The sequence below is a fragment of the Nelusetta ayraudi genome, unplaced genomic scaffold, assembly GCF_046127955.1.
Source record: "Nelusetta ayraudi isolate G7.1 ecotype Tasmania unplaced genomic scaffold, CSIRO-AGI_Nayr_v1 ptg000003l, whole genome shotgun sequence".
NCBI lineage: Eukaryota > Metazoa > Chordata > Actinopteri > Tetraodontiformes > Monacanthidae > Nelusetta > Nelusetta ayraudi.
This window is the reverse complement of record NW_027466053.1, coordinates 1,785,319-1,805,000: the sequence shown is the minus strand read 5'-3', so window position 1 is coordinate 1,805,000 and position 19,682 is coordinate 1,785,319. Positions and strand designations below refer to the sequence as shown.

The following is a 19,682-nucleotide window of genomic DNA, read 5'->3' as shown; positions in this document are numbered from 1 at the left end:
AAGGAATTTTGTCCCTCCATCCTCCTCAAAGTGGCATCTCGAGATTTGACGAGAATTACGGCTCATGTGGTTGACACCATTCAATGGAAACATCTGCAAATCGCAATTGTACTTTGTTTAAAATTTTATTTTTGCGAAAAACCTGTCATGGGAACCCAACTCGTGTTGGACTGTGGTGGAGCAGCAGTGGAGGAGCTGCAGGAGCTGAGAGACACAGATCTGATAGACAGAGAGGAGACAGTGACAGCAGTGCTCTGTGGTCACAACATGTGTGGAGACAAACAAACGCACACGCACACACGTACACCCACACACACTGCAGATAAGACCGTCTACACCTCCGCTGATAAGCTGCAGAGACACAGACAGAGGCCAGAAGACGGTGATTGTTTTCCATCTGGAGCTGCTGCTGATGATGGAGGAGGAGAATGAGGGATGAACCGGCGGGACCTGGCAACCCCACCTGATCCGAACCACCGATACCCCTCCTATCAAGCTGCGGCGAGCCAGCCAGCGATCCGTCACATTCCTCCTGTTGTCCTGAACCCCAGTCAACGACGTCGCCATCGTCAGCGCTACACGAAACAGACAGGAAGTCGAGCCGTCGCACCGCAACGCAACCCACTGCTGACATCCACACTGTCAGGATCTTTACTGTCACAATTTACAATCCCAAAGAGGCGGCAGCAAACTGTTTTTCAATGAACTGGGTCACCCTGAGGGACAGGGTGAGGAGCTCAGTTACCCGGGAGGAGCTTGGAGTAGAGCCGCTGCTCCTCCGCATGGAGAGGAGCCAGCTGAGGTGGCTCAGCCATCTGTTTGGGATGCCTCCTGGAGGCCTCCCTGGGGAGGTGTTCCAGGCATGTCCCACTGGGAGGAGACCTCGAGGAAGACCCAGGACACGCTGGAGGGACAGGGTCTCTGGGCTGGCCTGGGAACGCCTTAGGGTCCCACTGGATGAGCTGGAGGAGGTGACTGGGGCCAGGGAAGTCTGGGTGTCTCTGCTGAGACTGCTGCCCCTGCGAACCGCTTTACCCGGGTAAAGCGGTAGAAGATAGATGGATGGATGGAATTTCAGAAATTCCAGCGTTTCCATTTCAAGTTTTTTTTTCATTGCACTACTTAGGTTTTTTCACATTTCCAAGGCTAAAGGAGACACAAGCTGCAGAGAACAAGATCCTTCACTGCCTTCAGCTCTTCATCCAACAGGATCAGAGCGAGCGCACAGCAGCGTCAGCCCGCGCTGGTTACCGGCTGGAGCTCCGCCCCCTGTTCCACTCGCAAGATGATGATTGGGCCTTTTGTGTGAACCGAGGAGCGGCTGAGAACGATTCAGGTTGGAGATTTTCAGGAAGGATGAGAGAGAAACAAAATGAATCTGCCCCGCAGATTTTTCCACCAGCAGGAAAATAATGAATTGATAGTTTTTGCTTTCCACCGTTAGTCATTCTAATCGTATTGTTTGCTGGGAAACAATCCGTAACGTTGGAGCTGCATCATCGTTTTAGCAACAGCACCACCCGAGTCACTCATTTGAGTCACTCTTGTTCGGTTCAGTGGCTCTTTGGGCAGAGACGATGGATGTTGGAGATCCAGAAAGCAGCCTTTTGTCCTTTGACTCGGCCGGCCGTCCAATGAGAGCGAGTTCAACAGCTCAAACGAACCAAAACACACGCAAAAAGAAAAAAAATCTAAAAAGTTGGAGGTGTCTGGGCTTCTTTGGTTAGAATAACACCGTCACCGTCAGAGACGCTTTCACAGACCGTCGCTCAGCCGCCCTGATTGATGAGGCCGTCAAAGAGCCGAATCAACTCGGCCTGTTTTCTCTGGGCCGGCGAGGGGATGGGGGGCTGGGAGAGGGAGGGGAGTGTCGGGGTGGCTGGCAGAGCGGGAGGCCGTCTGCTGCTGCCCTAACCCCCCCGACACGCGTGTTCACACGGTTGGCGACAAAGAGCTTTATTCTCTCCGAGCTGATAGGTCGAGAGTGTTTGAGAGAGAGAGACCAGCCCCAACACACATACACACACACACACACACACACACACACACACACACACACACACACACACACACACACACACACACACACACACACAACTCACAACTCACAAATCACTAACTTATGTCCTGGTGGAGGGGGAAAAAAGGCCCATGTGAAAACTGGAAATGGTTAAATATGGAAATGAAGGTAGATTAAAAAAAAATTGCATAAACAACGTGCTGGGATGTATTTTTAATTTTGCGGTAAACCTCCTAATTTTGACCTTATGAAGTCAAAATGATCATTACTGTGTTATTACTATTATTATTAGCAGCAGCAGGTAGGTCGCTCGGTCAGAAGGTGCGGTGAGGCAGGCTGCAGGTGGTTAGTGTGTGTGCTAGTGCGTGTGTTAGTGCGTATGTTAGTGTGTGTTTTGTGTTGACCCAGAGCTGGAGAACCCTGGGTTCCTCCAGCAGGTCCAGGCTGAAGCTGCTGCATCTGCTGCTGGGTGGTCCGCTACGACCTGCAGGCCCCAGACTGAGCAGGGCTCTAAATTACAGAGCGCCACCCACCACAGTGACAGCCAACCTGGGATTAACACCTCAGGCCCGGTCCATGGTCCCTGGTCCCAGGCCAGCTGAGAGCTGAGGGCGCCGACCTTCAGGGGCTCCAGGGTCGACCTTGAACACCACGGAGGAGGCTGCTGCTGCTGCTGCTGCAGGCCCACCCACGGCTCGGGTCCAGCTGGGTGAAGGTGAGAAGGTTCTGGGTGGAGAACTGAGCCTCCATCGTGTGTGTGTGTGTGTGTGTGTGTGTGTGTGTGTGTGTGTGTGTGTGTGTGTGCGGCAGCAGCAACAGCAGCAGTGTTGTTGCGTGTCTCCCAGGAAACGAATGTGTTGACCTGGCAGTGTTATACTGAAGGTCAACTGAAGGTCGAGTTGGACAGGAAGCGGGAGGAGTCATCAACAAGTTCTAGTGTCACTTTGGGATTGTTGGGCATTATTTTCTTCTTCTGTTGCGTCACATCACAAAAAAGCTAAAATAAAGGTTAAATTCCCAGTGAGAGAAATAGAAATTTGTCCTCCACATTTGACCCATCATCAGGTCCAACAGGTTGAGCATCAGGTTGAGCAGTAGGATGTAAACACGGGGCTAAATAAAATAAAGAAGCCGCTGCTGTGTGGAGAGCTGCAGAGGTTTGAGGAGGCCACTGATCTGCTGCTCCTGACCTGCTGCTGTAGGAGCTCCAGCAGGAGTCCAGGACTGAAGGCCAGCAGGTTGGGAGGTCCTGAGGAGACCGTGAGGCTGCAGGTTGAGTTCCAGTGGAACAATAGAAACAAGCGGCATTGACGCTCTCAAGAACCAACAACCTGCGCTGAGAACAACCAGCAGAACAAACTCACCACCGCCTCACACTAACTCCTCGGGAATAGCTGAGGGACAGGCAAAGGAACTAGCAGAGGAACTAGTAGAGGAACTAGCCGAGGGACGAGCAGAGGAACTAGTAGAGGAACTGGCAGAGGAACCAGCAGAGGAACTAGTAGATGAACCAGCAGAGGAACTAGTAGAGGAACTGGCAGAGGAACCAGCAGAGGAACTAGTAGAGGAACCAGCAGAGGAACTAGTAGAGGAACTAGCAGAGGAACTAGCAGAGGAACTGGCAGAGGAACTAGTAGAGGAACTAGCCGAGGGACCAGCAGAGGAACTAGTAGAGGAACTGGCAGAGGAACTAGTAGAGGAACTGGCAGAGGAACCAGCAGAGGAACTAGTAGAGGAACTAGCAGAGGAACCAGCAGAGGAACTAGTAGAGGAACTGGCAGAGGAACCAGCAGAGGAACTAGTAGAGGAACTGGCAGAGGAACCAGCAGGAACTAGCAGCATGGACTCTGAGGTGGACGCAACTCACAGCAGAAAGATCTGGAGATTAAATATCAGCAAAGCATTTTTGTGCAAACACGCGGCAGGAAACATCTGGATGTGACATCACGTCTCCTGAATGTGAAGGTCACACCAGGTGAGAGGTAAGAAGGCGCACGCACACACCCACACACACACACACACACACACACACACACACACACACACAGGTCGTAAAGGGGCTAATACAGCTGCTTGGAAGTGTGTTCAGGGGTCAGAGTTCAAACAGATACACTGACACTGCACGTGCACACACACACACACATACACACACACACACACAGTTCCGCTGTAACAGGCCCTTGGACACATCACATGCTATTAATACACCACAGCTAACTGTGTGTGTGTGTGTGTGTGTGTGTGTGTGTGTGTGTGTGTGTGTGTATTGGTATGTATGAACCCCCTGTTGGCCCATCAAAGAGTTCAACAGTGCAATAAAACACAAGTTGCGTGCACACACATACATACACACACACACACTATTGCTCAGATCCATCCAGGTGTGTGTGTGTGTTCAGATTTACTACAACAGAACAGAATCACAAGGTTCTGAGGTTCTGAATGGAAAAACATCCGTTAGCGACGCAGTTTAATGCAGAAACAGCCGCAACCAACACAGACACACACTGGAGTTACACAACAAACACAGACACAACACTGTCAAGGCTTTTTATCTCTCCAGCAGCTGTGGGTCAGTCCTAGCGCGTGCGCGCACACACACACCTCCTGCACTGAGTGATCACAAAAATATCTGCAGGTTATTTTCAGACTTTTCGCTTCATACGTGCTGAATGTTGCCAGTGAGTATGTGGTCTGTGGTGTGTGTGTGTGTGTGTGTGTGTGTGTGTGTGTGTGTGTGCGTGCGTGTGCACGCACTGTGTTTAGTCTGAAGCCATATTTAGTCCCTCTGCTCCCAAAGATGAGGCCTATAATCTGACAAAAACCTTTCTCTCTACTCATTACAGACACACACACACACACACATACGTGCACACAAACACGCATACGTGCACACAGTAGTAGGTAGTCTGTCATTAACAGTTGACACTAACCTCCCAGGCTGCACATGTGAAACGTGTGTGCGGTGCAGAACACACACACACACACGCACACACACAGACACACACACACACACACACTGGTTGACTGAGTTCAGATCAGTCAAGCTACTCTGCATCAGAGATAAACTGAGGCTACCTTGAAAAGCCTTGAAGTCAGATCCGAACAATCAGCTTGCTTCAGGGAGGAAGGCTGGACTTTGCTCAGACTGACCTCAACTGCGGATATAAAGCGGGGCAACTGGCGCCAACAGGGGGTGCCACACTGGCTGCACAGGACCAGGAGCGCTGTGATTGGCCGGCTGTATTATGAGGTCACAGCCTCGGCGCTCTGGAGGGGCTCTCCTCCTTCCGTCCAGATGTTTTGCCAGACCGACACGAGGAGCCAATCAAACAGCTTCATTCCCCTTCGATGTGTCACGGGCCCAGCGGAGGGGAGGGGCAGGAAGGGCGAGGGGGCGTGTCCTCGGCAGTGTCGCCGCCCACTGAAAGCGTACGGAAGCACAGCTTCGTGGCGGCTCCTGGGTGGCCTCGTCTGCCGTGTTGTTGTTGTGTGTTGTTGTGTGTCATTGTGTGTTGTTGTTGTTTGCTGCAAAGAGACATCTGCTGCTGCGGCTCGTCGAGTTGAAAGCGCTGTGGTGGGACGAGTCACTGCTGCTGCTCCCTTTCACTGCGTCGCCGCTTTGAAAGAGCCACAAAAACAAGGATGTTTTGCTGTTACACTGAGGCGCTGCTGAGCTTTGATGTGCATGGCCTCTTGCATGTCTGTTGTGTGTGTTACTGCTGCTCTGCTGGTATGTGAGTCCACAGTGTCAGCCTGCATGTGTGTTGTGTGTGTTTACTGCTGTTTACTGCTGCTCTGGTTGTGTGTGAGTCCACAGTGTCAGACTGCAGAAGAAACTTTACGTCGCTGAGGAGAAGCAGGCCTCCTTCAAATACTGACAGTTCTCTCTCACAGTCGACACTCCAGGATTGTTGCAGCGCGAATGGCATTGTGGGGTTTCTGTTGTAAAGAATGGCAACCGTTTTTTCAGGGATACATAACTATGAATGGATTTGAAAAATTTGAAAAGGCTTCTGCCAATTAGCAAATAAAATAGTTACAGGGGGGGGGGGGATCGACATGCAGGAACTTGTTTTTTCTCCAGCTCACTTGGAGGCCGAGCTCCTCTGCCTGTATATGGCCAGAGCATCTCTCAACTGACTGTAGGATGTACTGAGAGGGACGGTGTCATCAGCAAACTCCAGGTCAGTCAGACGGTAGCTGCCAAATGGCAGCGTCAGAGTCTGTGCCGTTGACATGGACACAGCTCTGTGTGCAGCTCGAACTGTTATCTCGCCATGTTGATGGAGAAACCGGACAGACAGCAGTCTGTGGCTCAGCGGCGTCCAGCTATGGACGGCCTTTGGGATGGTAGGAGCCACGCCATAGAGGCCTGTTCGTCTATAGGGGCCACTCTAGATGTAGCAATGGCCACCGCTGTTGTTTCACCCGTGCCTTGCCAACATACGCCACAGAGCCCCGCCAAAGTGAGGGTTGTTGGCCCTCCGCAGGATAGTCGGATGGTGGGGCAGCTACCTTGCAGCGTTCCGACACACTGTGTCACTGTTTGTCTGGAACGTCCCTGGAAGACCGGACCGTCAAGGATGGTTCTACCAGGACCAAGCTCCAGATGGGAACGCTGTCCGGATCGTTGGAACTCACAAGCTCCCTTGTCACGACAAGGCCATCCATCCTCTATTATCCATTCCTCCATCCACCATTGATTCGTTATCCATCCATCCTCGCTCATCCATCATCCATTATCCTCTCTCATCATCCATCCATCCATCCATCCATCCATCATCCTCTCTTGTCATACATCCAGCCAACTAACCAACCAACCAACCAACCAGCCAACCAGCCAAGGCTCTGGTCCTGAGAAGTGGGTTGCACAGGGAGAAGAGAAACCTGAGGATTCTGGTGCCACCCCTTCATCAGCAGGACGTCCTGGCTCGCTGTGTAATTTTCTTTCTTCTGGTCGCCGTACAGGGAGGATGTCTTTGAGCGACACCACACATGAAATTATGTAGAATTAAAGCTCATTTTCCCACCAGGCCGGTTAGTGTGCCGGTTAGCGTGGCGGGCTAAAGTAGCGGTGCTCTGTCCCGACACGTCTGTGAAGTCCTGCAGCGCTGTCAGGGGCTGCGCACCATGAAATACGACTGGGGGAAAGCAGGGCGAGAGATTTGGAATGTTGTTCTCCCAGTCTGTGTGTGTGTGTGTGTCTGTTTGAGTGTGTGCGTGTGTGAGAATCATGCATCGTCTGATTGTCTCTTTGTGCTCTGAGAGCAAAACAAGGCGGTTTAATCCTGGCAGACATAACAGAGAAATGACTACAAACTACAAATTAGCAGCGGACAGCGTGAGAGAGTGCATGTGAGTGCGCGTTCACATGCACACACACACCTGCATCTGTTGACCAATCACAACAGAAGTTGTGTTCCTTTCCCTCTTTTCCTGCATCTCTTTCACTTTCCATCGTTTTCTCAGTTTCTTTTCAACCGTCTTCATGTTCGTGTTCTCCTCTAGGGGGCGCTGCGAGGAGTCGCGTGAGTTTGGGGTCACTGCACGTTTTATCCTCGCAGCACTTGTGATTGTGAAAGAGCAATTATTCAGATCAGATCCGAATGTTGACTGCAGCACGTCTGAATTTTGGCCAATTTAATGTCAAAGAATTCCAAAATTGCTGACAAATTCCTTAATATGGGAAAATTAAAACAGACTTGTGAATTCAGCACCATTAAAGGTGGTACAAAAAAAATAAGCAGGCGGAACATTATGCCATTAATGCCGCTAATCGTCCTTTAATGACCCAGAACACTTTGCTGCGGCTCCACATTCAATGTTTTTTTTTCTTGGATAAATTAAAGAAAATATAGAAATTAAATGATTTCTTCCAAAAAGAAAAACATGTTTTTTTCCTCTCTTGGCAAAGCACACACACACACACACACACACACACACACACACACACACACACACACACTTCCCCACGTTGAACCAACACAACCTGCACACAGACCAAGTCCCTACGGTCCAACACCAAGCCACAACCTTGATGTAGACCAGATCGAAACACACACACACACACACACACACACACACACACACACACACACACACACACACACACACACACACACACCTGGGTCTGCACTGATGGTTTTGGTTGCGGTCCCGGTGAAAACGACACTAATTTGGATCTAAGGAGTTTTGGCTGCAGCAACACAACACAAACACACAAGTCAAACGTTGAAAGCTATCAGGCTAGCGGAAGCTAACAAGGCTAACTTCGCTAACTGACTGGTGACTGAACTAAGTCCATCGATTCCCAGTCATGTGGGTTCCACACACACACTGAACTCGCAGACACGCACACACACACACATTTCAGAAAAACTTAAAAAACAAGTTAAATACGTTGTACCCACAAACTATTGGCAAGAGAGAGTATTTGCCTCAGTGTGTGTGTGTGTGTGTGTGTGTGTGTGCGCCTGTGTGTGTGTGTGTGTTGCCCCCATCGTGTCTGTTTGCTTTTCTCTCAATGGTTCCTTTGAAGGAGCTGAAGGGGCTGAAAAAAAATGAAGAGAACTCTGGGAATTCACTCCAACAAGATAAATATCCTCGACTTGGCGTCGCGAGGCCGCCGAGCCCTGGCTCCCTGGAGCACACACACGAGCGCGCGCGCGCGCGCACACACACACACACACACACACACACACACACACACACACACACACGGTGGCTGATTACTGAGCAAATGTATTTAATCTTACAAATCAGCCATTGTTTAAGGTTGAAGTGCACACACGCAAGCATGCACACACACACACACACACACACACACACACACACACACACACACACACACACACACACACACACACACAGCTCTCCCGCAGGCCTACAGGTTGTGGTTGATCCGCCTTGAGAAGCTCCGACCTGAATCGTTTTTAGTCTAACACCGAACGACCAATCAGAGTCTTCTGAGAAGTAAGAGGGCGGAGCAACAGCCAGACTGACGCCAGCTTGTAAACAGCATTCATGGCAGCGTGGAAGCACCTGATTGGTCAGCTTCGCTCACGACGGCGTCACTGTTGTTTTGTTCTTACGGCTTTTCTTCCCAGATCAAATATGTGAAATATTTCTCCTGCGTCCAGTGTGAGGTTTCTTCCCCATGGTGGCGCTGCGCTAATTAAAGTGTTGGCAGCCTTTTTAATCTCCTGGCAGCGTGACGGCTCCCCCACCTGGACCTCTTATTAAAGTGGTGGACTGGGCGCCCGGCAACAGGAGGCGCTAGAGAAGTGATGCGTGAAGCCACACTGGGAAAGCTGATGAAGCTCTCAGGGTCGCTGAGGGAATCCTGAGGGGGGCGCCGGCGAGCCGCAGCAGCGGGACAAAAACTGCTGGAATTTTTCATTTCACCAGAACTGATTAATCTTCCTTCCATCGGTTCTTCTTTTCATATTTTTTCATCATCATCATCATCATCATCATCATCATCTCGCTCTCACTAACTCAGTTCTTTGTATTTCAGTCGTTCTCATCCCTTCAGTTGATTTCAACACCTCTCCTCTGTCATCTCCTTGTTTTTCCTCCCCATTCTTCTCCTTCTTTTATCTCCTCACTGGTCTTAGACTTTCTCCTCAGGCTCCACTCCCCTCCTCCCTCGACCACATCCACATGTGAGGAGCTCATCTGGCAGCTTGTGGCTGCGGATCTTCGTCTTCCTTCCTTCCTTTCTTTCCCTCCTGCTCCTCCATCTCCTCCACCTGCTTCTCTGCCTTCTTCTGCCCCTCTTCCTCCTTCTCTCTTTTCCTCCTCCATCTTCTCCACCTACTCCTTCTCTTCCTCATCCTCCTGCTCCTCCATCTCCTCTTTCTCCATCCCCTTCACCTCCATCTCCTCTGTTTACTCCTCCACCTCCTCCTCCTCCTCCTCCTCCACTGACTCCTGCTTTTATTCCTTCCTTTGAGAGCAGAGTGAGCTGAGTGACTGCTGCTGTTGCTGCTGCCGTCGTGGAACCGTGTCTTGTTGTAACTGCAGCAGCAGCAGCAGCAGCAGCAGCAGTGTTGTTTAATGAGGCTGAACCTGATTCAGATCTGGGAAGGTAAACAGAATGAAAGTGGAGCCTCACAGCCAGAGGGAGTTGAGAGAAATGGGAGCTGTGGCCAGCAGTGATGGCAGCGGCAGCAGCAGCAGCAGCAGCTTCCTACAGCCACAGCGACAACATGCCTGATAATGTGGAGAGGAGCAGGAAGTGGGAGGTGGAATCAGGAAGTGAGCAGCAGGTTTGTGTGATCAGCGGCAGATTGCTGGACTGCAGAGGTCTTGAGGAGCAGGAGAGAGTGAGAGAGTCTGAGCTACACACACACACACACACGTACACACACACACACACACACACACACACGCGCGCGCACAAACACACACACACACACACACACACACACACGCGCACACGCGCACACACACATACACTGGGTGCATTAAGTGTCAGTCAGCTGAATGAAAGACAGACATTCATTGATAAGACAGACAGTCACATAAACAGACTGTCGCAGGGAAAACAAACCAGACCACCTTCTGTACTGCATTCAGACCCGAGAGAGTCTCAGTGTGTGTGTATGTGTGTGTGTGTGTGTGTGTGTGTGTGTGTGTGAGTGAGATGAAGCCTCTCCCAGGGGAGAGAGAGAGAGAGAGGAAGTTGCTCAGCTCCTGTTTTTGCTCCTTTTAACCTGATACACAAACACACAGAGCAGCTAAGAGCCTGCCATTCACACACACACACACACACACACACACACACACACACACACACACACACATTAGCACACACATAAGCACGCACTCACGCTTCAGTCCTTCCCAAGGTTTTTCAGTGAAGTTTCAGTCTTCAGTCATGTTCATGTTCACTGTATCCTTTTTTTTCCTCATCTTTATTTTTCTTCCAGACTTTAGAAGAGCAGAGTCACTCCTCACCCCCAGGACGCTCTCCAGACAACCAGAAACACAGCACATCTAGTTGTTCTGCTGGACCTTTGCTGGACTGTTATATCTGCTGAAGGTCCAGGCAGGAAGAATGAGTCACAAATATTGTTATCTGCCGTTGCTTGGTTACAGAAGATCTATAAGATACAGAAGCCTAGGGGGTTCCAGAATAAGTAGAAGATAAAGCTGATCCAGAAGGTTCCAGAAGATGCAGATTTCAGGTTGTTCACCCTGTTTTTAGATGTTTCTGCTCCACTGTGAGTTTATACAGGACTGTGACTCTCGGCTCCTCCAGGGTTTGGTGCAAAAAAAAAAAAAAAACACACACAATTGTTGGTTGTTCCTCCATCAGCACAGGAATAAACTCTCTAATCCAATAAAACGCTGACCCCTGGGGGTCAGGTGGGCGGAGCCTCCCATTTTAACTGGCTACTATTGGCCGTCGACGGCGACACACAGCGGCGGCCAAACCAAACAGCACTTGTATGTTCATACATGTACACGTTTGAAACACACACACTTCCTTAAGTACTGCGGCACGTACACACACACACACACACACACACACACACACACACACACAGTCAGGACGGTTAATGGCGGTGGTCTCGTGCTCCACACTGGATCAGTGTGTTTGGAGCTCCATTTCGGGCCAGATAAATCAGGCTGCTGTCCACAGAAGCCTCCATTAGGGGCCCCTGGTGAGGCCCCCCGGGGGGCCCCGCACGGCCCGTCACTCACCCCGTCACTCAGCCACACACCCTCCTCCCCCTCCTCCTCTGTTTGAACTGGTGATTACAGGGGGACTGGTCACCCCGGCTAGCGGAGGCTAGGTTAATGCTAACACTAACCCCCAGAGGAAGCCGCGGCGGCAGCGTGGAGAGTGTTTATGGAAACGGCCTCTTTTTGGCCTTCGCAGCCGCCCCCGCTGGCTCAAACTCCTTTTAAGGGCGTTTTTCTGCGTTTCATTGACGGCTAATTTCCCTCCAATCATGACCGGGTTTGGCCAGCTAGCTAGCCGAGCGAACCACTAGCTCGGCTGCTGAAGAATCAAACGGCAGCAGCTAGAGGGCAGCGCCTCAAAATACAGAGGCGCCGGTGATGGATGGAAACTCCGACATCTCCACCTCCTCATCCCCCCCGCCCCCCTCCATTGGGGGGTGGGGGTGGGGGGTTCGAACGAATAGACGGTGGGAACGGCCAGTTTTCACCGTGGGGCTCGCTGATCTCATTCCATGGTCACAAACAGGGCTCCAAGGCATCCTAGATATATTTCATAGCCTAATAGATAGATAAATATTTCATTCTTTTTTCCCTTTGTAATCAACCTTCCTTTTTAACTTTGCATCCCTTCTTTTTATTTATTTGTTTATTTATTTATTTTATTTGTATTTACCATGCTTTCTATCTGATAATCATACCATTTCTGACTATATATTAATACTAAAATTTTCCAGCTGCTATATTTATAATTGAAAAACAAACACAGACACACAACATAAATGTTGTTGGTTGTTATTCACTCTATCTGACTGTCAATGTCACTGTATTGTCCTATTGCAGGACGAAAAGGGAGACCTGTGATCATCTCACATGGTGCTAACTTCTCCTCGTGATTCTGTTTTCCTGTAATATCTTAATATCTTGCTGCTTTAACAAATAATTATCAAAAAACAAAAACAAAAACAAGTGGATGGAAACTCCGCCCTCTGCTCCTGGGGAGGGGAAGGTGAGGGGGGGGGTTATGACAGACACTGGGACGGCCAGTTTTCACCCCGCAGCTCGTTTATCTCGTCCTCCGCTCACAAACAATCACTTGCGCATCCCTCCTCTGTTTTCACAGCCATCCATCATCATCATCATCATCATCATCGTCATCACCGGAGGGTCCGGCCGGCTGGTTGCTGTTTTTCAGGAATCTGCGCCCACCGACCGGATCAAACAGACTTTCTTGCGCTTCGCCTTCAAACGCTGGTGGCCGCAGTCACATGTGGCTCTCAGGAATCCCATGAATAAAATATAGGCGCCATAAAAGCAGCACCAACAATGGAAATATTATCCTCCGCCGAGTAAACGTGTACAGACGACCGCAGGGGGGTGGAGGAGTGCGGGGGGTGGAGGTGGTCGTGGCCCCGCCCTCTGGTCTAGGACGGCCCGCCAGGATGGGGCTCAACTGCATGTATAGACAAACACACACACACACACACACACACACACACACACACACACACAGACATAATGCTAACGAGGGGGAAATCCCCCACCTCCCCCGCCCTTCCCCCTACCTCCCCTCCCCTCCCTCGCTGATGGATGTTCTGGGCCAGCAGACCAGCAGACATTCCTCACAGGCCAAATGAAAGAGGTGCCTGGTTCTCCGGCATTCCTGATTGGCCACACATTCCTGGGCCGTCGTGACGACGCTGCGACTGCTGCCGTGGCGCCGCCAGGTGAACACGCCCACCAGGAGGAGGGGTGAAGGACACGCTGACCTTCAGGAGCAGAACAAACTGCCTGCTAATTGTTTCTGTTTGATCCAATCAGATTGAAGTCCTCCGGTGTGAGAAGAGCGACTCGCTGTCCATGTGATGGAGAGACTGTGGAGCCTCAGAAGGTGAAGTGCTGAGTCGCAGCTCAGCGGCAGCATGAATTATTAATTCCAGCCGCTCATCAGCCTTTTCTTCCAGCGGCCGGCCGTCGATAGCCTCCATTATGCCGCCTGTGTTACATTACAGAGTGGATAGAGTGTCGGAAAAGTTCCCGCACGTCAGCCCGCTGGATGGATGGCGGGAAGGAGGAGGACGGAGGGAGAGGAGAGGCGAGGAGGAGAGGAGGAGAGGAGGAGGACAGAGGGAAAGGAGGAGAGGAGAAGCAGAGGAGGAGGAGGAGAAGTGGAGAGGAGGAGAGGAGGAGGAAAAAATTAAAAGACAGCAGAGTTTCCACATGCTGGATGCCAGTGAGACTCCAGGAGCAGAAGGAGGTAAACCTGCTTGTCTTCACGCCTGGAAGTCCATGTTGTGGGGAGACACAGTGTGAACAGGCCAGACGCTGGTGGAGATCAGCCAATCAGAGGGCACCTCACCATCATGCTGAGGTTTCTCACACGGAGCCGGGAAAGTTATGAAAAGTTGGGGCTGGGAGATTTAATTTGTCTTCTTTCTGATGCCGTACTTCATTTCCACTGAGGTCAAACCAAACATCAAACAAATTAAACGAATGAGCTACTAATGATGCAATGTTAACTCTGCTCCAGCGGTTGGAGGCTGAGAGCCCAGGGGCAAAGCCAGGAGAGTTTATTTGGCTTGAAGGTGGTTTGGAAGCTGGAGGAGGTCGCTGGTGTTCTCCTGGTCCTCCCACAGCAGCGGTCCAGGGTCCCCAGACTCTGAGAGCTGATAGGTTCACTTCAAACTCCACCTCCCTCCAGAACCTAGCCCCTCCTGACCTCCTTCAACACCAACGTCTCCACCGCCACCTCCGCTCTGCTGACTCAGAACTCCTCACGGCCATCACCAGCACAAAGCTTTGGACATTAGAGGACGAGCCTGCCCCCACACTCTGGAACTCACTCCCACAACCCATCAGGAACTCGGACTCACAACAGAACTTTAAATCTCCCCTCAAAACCCACCTGCTCAAACTGGCCTTTGCTTAATCCATCTACTTGTTATTATTAGTTTGTTTTCTATGTGAAGCATCTTTGTGTGTCCGATAAAAGCGCAATATAAGTCTAATGTATTCTTATTCTTATTCTTATTCTTATTATTGTTGGTATTATTATTATTATTATTATTATTATTATTATTATTGTTGTTATTATTATTATTATTATTATTAATAGATGAGCATGGAACAGATGTATCGGTGGAGCGGCGTGGTGGGATCACTCTCCTAGCGCTAACGGCTAATTGAGGTGATGATATCACCACGCTACGCTAACGAGAAGCTAATGGACGGCTGGAGGGCTGATGTTTGCCTCAGGGCAAAGAAGCAGCACTTTGCAATGAGCACGCAACAACACACACACACACACACACACACACACACACACACACACACACACACACACACACACACACACACACACACACACAAACACAAACACACAAACACACACACACACACACACAAGTTGTGTGTCAAACCAAGATAAAGGTTGTGACAAAAGTGCTACTTTTGCTTTGATTGCAACTCACACACACACACACACACACACTGGGTTCTATGCGTGGTCAAGGTGTTCTGGTGTATTTATGACACGTTGCAGTGAACCAAATGTGAGGGTGAGAATGCATTTGTGTGTGTGGGATGGAGCAAGCACAGAAGCAAACAGGAAGTGGCTGTCCCCACCTGGTTGTAGGTGGCGTCCAGCAGCGTGTCCAGGTTCTGCAGTGCCGCTGGGGTCTTGTCTTTGAAGCGGGTCAGCAGGCGGCGCTGGATGGCCCGGAACTGGACGGCCCGTTCAGACAGCAGGTCCTGGTACTGCTGAGCGCTGACACGCAGCTACACACACACACACACACACACACACACAGGTTGTTAGTGAGTGTTGCCATGGCGGTGGCCCAGTGTGAGGCCCTGTGCTGTGAGGCTGCTACCTGGAAGTGGTGGTCAACAGACAGGAAGTAGTCCTGCAGGGGGAGGGGCCCGCTGAAGCTCTTCTTGAAGTCTTTGACGCCCACTGAGGCAAAGTGTCGGTCGAACCGCTGCACCAACTCCTGCAGTGGCAGCCACAGCGCCTCCAAGTGGTCGCTCAGCAGGCGGTAACGCTCTGGAAGAAACACATATCACGTGATGTTAACGCCAGTCACGTCTGGCTGTTGTCGATAAAGTTCTACCAAACGTCAAAACCGTTCAGCCATATTTGAGAGGTTTTTCCAAGTTGAGCTGTTTCCATTACCAGTTTTCTATTGCCATATTTAAGTTTTGTGCAATTCTAGGGGTCACTGTGAGAGTGTCCGCCCTGAGACTGGTAGGTTGTGGGTTCGATCCACGGCCGAGTCATTCCAAAGACTGTAAAAATGGTACCCATTGCCTCCCTGCTTGGCACTCAGTATTCGTGGTTGGAATTGGGGGGTTAGATCACCCAATGATTCCCGGGCGCGGCACTGCTGCTGCCCACCGCTCCCTCAGGGGATGATGGGTCAAATGCGGAGGACTAATTTTGCATCCTTCGGGATGTGACAACCACTGGGAATTTAACCACTGCTGGTTCTCTACCACTGCTGGTTCTCTACCAGTCTGGTGCTGGCAGTGCAGAAGAGGTGCAGGGCGGCTGTCAGACTCACGGGAGGTCTTGGAAGCCACCACGGTGACCTTCTCTCCGGACAGAAACTGGAGAGTCAGAGTGTTCCCGTCCTTGTCTTCGGATTTAACTGAAAACTCTGCAAGGGAGAGACGGCAAGATGAGACCACCACAGGGGGCGCCGTCATTCTGGTCACAGAAGCACAATGAGAGGCGGCAGGAGTTCACGCAACACAATCCAACACAACAAAACATAACACAAATCAATCTTTTTAAAAAAACAGGAAGTGAATCCTGGAGACATTGAACAGGATCAGTTGGATGTGAAGGAGCTTCTTGTTTGTGGCCCCACTTCTTTTCAAACACGTGGAAGGTTCAACAAAGCCTCAGTTCTGGCAGGAGGCTGTAAACAGAGGGCTAAACCTGCTGCCTCCTGGAGAGGGTTTTCAGTTTAATGGGTAAAATGTGGGAGCTTGACGAGCGTCTGACCTGGGAAGAGGGACCTGAGATCCAGCGGTGGCTGGTTGGTGTCCAAGGTGACCTTGAACTTGGTGGTTTTGGCAGGAGAACACGGGACACAGACCAGAGCAAGAGGAAGAGAGAACCGGGACTGGATAACCTTGGGAACCCCTGAAGAAGAGGACAAACACACCAAAAACAACAATATCTGGGTCACATGGTTGTGGATGCTGCTGCAGACAGGAAGTGAGGAGTCAAAGCAAAAAAATTATAAAGGATAAAGAGTTTTAATTTGGTCTGTAAGTTTCTGTATTAAATTCAATCAAAAATACAAGTGGCCCGGTCTGCATCCTCAATATTGTTCTGCATGTCTCCTTTACCAGAGAGGGCGCTCTGTCCCAAACTGACCTGCAGCTGTGTTGACAGGGAGCAGAGAATAAAAAGGTCTTGTGAGGTCGGCAAAGAAACACGGTGCTGACATTTTACTAGTCAGCACCTAGTGTGTGTGTGTGTGTGTGTGTGTGTGTGTGTGTGTGTGTGTGTGTGTGTTAACCAGGCTGTCACCACCAGGTTAGACCCTGAAAGCAGAGCTTTACCTGCAAAACCACCAGGGGTTGTCACTGACTTGTATCTTTCTTTCTGTCTTTCTTTCAAAAAAACCTTCCATCACACCTGAGACTCAGCACAACCTGTTCACACACACATCCACTTCTGAATCTCATTGAGTCTCATGAGATTCAGCTCATTTCTTAGATTTTTTTTTTTCTTTCCCTTTTTCGCTATCTACATTTGGTTTCTTCTTCTTCCCCCCCAACAGTCCACGCTGCTAAATTTCACCCGCTGGACCAGTGGGCGCTACACCTTCTGACTGGTGCTTCACAGTGGGTTGTAAGATGTGCCAGAGGGGGGTAGCAGAGCAGCAGCAGATAGATGGAGTGTTTTGGTGAGCCACCTCATAGGCGGAAACTATCTATCATGGGTTATATAGAAAACTTGTTGCTTTAATGTCAATGGAAAATGAAGCAAAGCAAAGTTGCAACCAGCTCCATATTGAAATGACTGTGAAAACACTGGAAACATGGAGGAAATACAGATACTTGAAGACTGACTGACTAAATTTTACTCTTAGGGGCCGGATTAAAAACCCTCAATGGGACACATATGGCCCCCGGGCCGTAGTTTGCACACCCCTGTACTAGACCACGTCCACCCCACAGTCCCCCCAGGAAGCCGGGAGGAAACACAAACACACTGTCAGACTGAGAGTTTGGAGATTTTCACTAAATTAGTCGCAGTTACACCAATTTTCACAGGCGGAAGGAAAGGCTGCAGAGTTTTCGCACCAACTGTAACATCAGGCGGGCGCTGAGTGAAGCCTTGGCAGTGGGCAGCAGGGCGGAGGGGGCATGGCCTACACTCTTTCCTATCATGACACAGTGAAAATAAACTGCTGAGTTTGTATGACTGCGATCATGGCAGCCGTCTGCCGGAGACCACGCCTGTTTTCTCAATATAGAGTTTTGAGCTGGGCCGCTGACCTGACGGTGGTTACCAATAACCCCCAGCCAAATTGCCGTGTAATGATATTAATAATGTTGATACTAATGAGTGGCCGAGAAGCTGAGACTCCGCCTGAGAGTCATTAGAGAGTTGAGGGTCAACACTGCCGTCAGCCGCCGGGGCTGCTGGGATTTCCCCCCTGCCGCTCCTGATTTCCTGCTAATGACACCGCGCTTGGGTTCGCCGCCCGCCGCCGTCACTTCCTGTTTACACCTGGAGTGCCGGACTGCCGCTGCATGGAGGCTGATTTATTCCCACTTATTAGCTGATTAATCAGAGATGGATTCCAGAGATCAGTTTGTGCTCCGCCAGCTGATGGAACCCGCAAGTTGGAAGTTTTATTCTATCGTCGTCTTTGTGCAGGTTTGTGACGGTGTTTTCTGAAGTTTCACCGCTGGAAAAAACGAACCTCCTTGCACAATCAAGAGAAAACCAGCTGAGTGTCAAGTCTTCATCCAGGCCGGGTTCTCTGGGATTTACTTCACACTAAAGCTTCCTGGTTGCCGAGCAGGGAATGCCGACGCCCAGCGGCCCGATTCCCGATGAATCCGGCTGAAAGCGGATCATCAGGCTGGAGCTTCTCAAGACGGACGTATGTGTGATGTGAGAGCTGCTGATGATGAGCACCATGAACTAGGCTGAAGATCCCAACGACACAAGACGGCCTCAGCTGAGGGACTACATGTTGTGTGTGTGTGTGTGTGTGTGTGTGTGAGACCGCAGAGTTTGTTTGAGCAGAGGAACTCTGTGCAGGATCAGTTTCTGACCGCAGCTGCAGTGATGTCAGCCCTGTGTGTGTTTCCACTGTTTCAAGATTTGATGTGTGTGTGTATCAAATGTGTGTGTGTGTGTGTGTGTGTGCGTGCGTGTATGTGTGTGTGTGTGGTCACCGGCTGGTTCTAGACAAATCAATCTCATGTGCAGCTTCACTCCGTGGCTGCTGGGTCTCATTGAACGGCTTCACTGAGCGGTGGGATGATGGAGTGATGATGGAGGAATCGAGGGATGATGGAGGGATGAGGAAGGGATGAAGGAGGTATGATGGAGGGAGGATGGCGGGAAGATGGAGGGCAGGTGAGTCACAATCACTCCTTGTTGTATCGACTCCAATTTCCAGTTCAACAGTGCTTAAAAAATCAGAGGTGCAGCGAAATCCAGGGTAGCATCCAACAGTGTGTGTGTGTGTGTGTGTGGAACACTGGGCGTACGCACACACACACACACACACACACACACACACACACACACACACACACACACACACACACACACACACACACACACACACACACACACACACACACATCAAGAGAAAGACTTCTTTGAAACAAAACAGCAGCAGGTTTAAATTTCAGATTACAGCAACAAAAATAATAGTGTAGTAAGTGTGTGTGTGTATGTGTGTGTGTGTGTGTGAGTGTGTGTGTGTGC

The 19,682-nt window shown here is 50.4% G+C and overlaps 1 protein-coding gene across 3 annotated transcripts in view; it reads right to left on the bottom strand.

Annotated features, from left to right (window-relative positions):
* bbs9 (Bardet-Biedl syndrome 9) overlaps window positions 1-19,682 on the bottom strand; it is a 91,522-nt gene that overhangs the window by 37,845 nt on the left and 33,995 nt on the right. For all 3 annotated transcript variants that reach the window (XR_012926884.1, XM_076028470.1, XM_076028474.1), the window contains 4 exons: window positions 16,722-16,862; window positions 16,276-16,371; window positions 15,586-15,758; window positions 15,338-15,490 (listed from right to left, as the gene is read on the bottom strand). Coding sequence is in view for 2 of the 3 variants with exons in the window: in XM_076028470.1 (XP_075884585.1) it covers window positions 15,338-15,490; window positions 15,586-15,758; window positions 16,276-16,371; window positions 16,722-16,862 (563 nt within the window). In the remaining variant the exon portion in view is untranslated. The remainder of the gene's footprint in view (window positions 1-15,337; window positions 15,491-15,585; window positions 15,759-16,275; window positions 16,372-16,721; window positions 16,863-19,682) is intronic.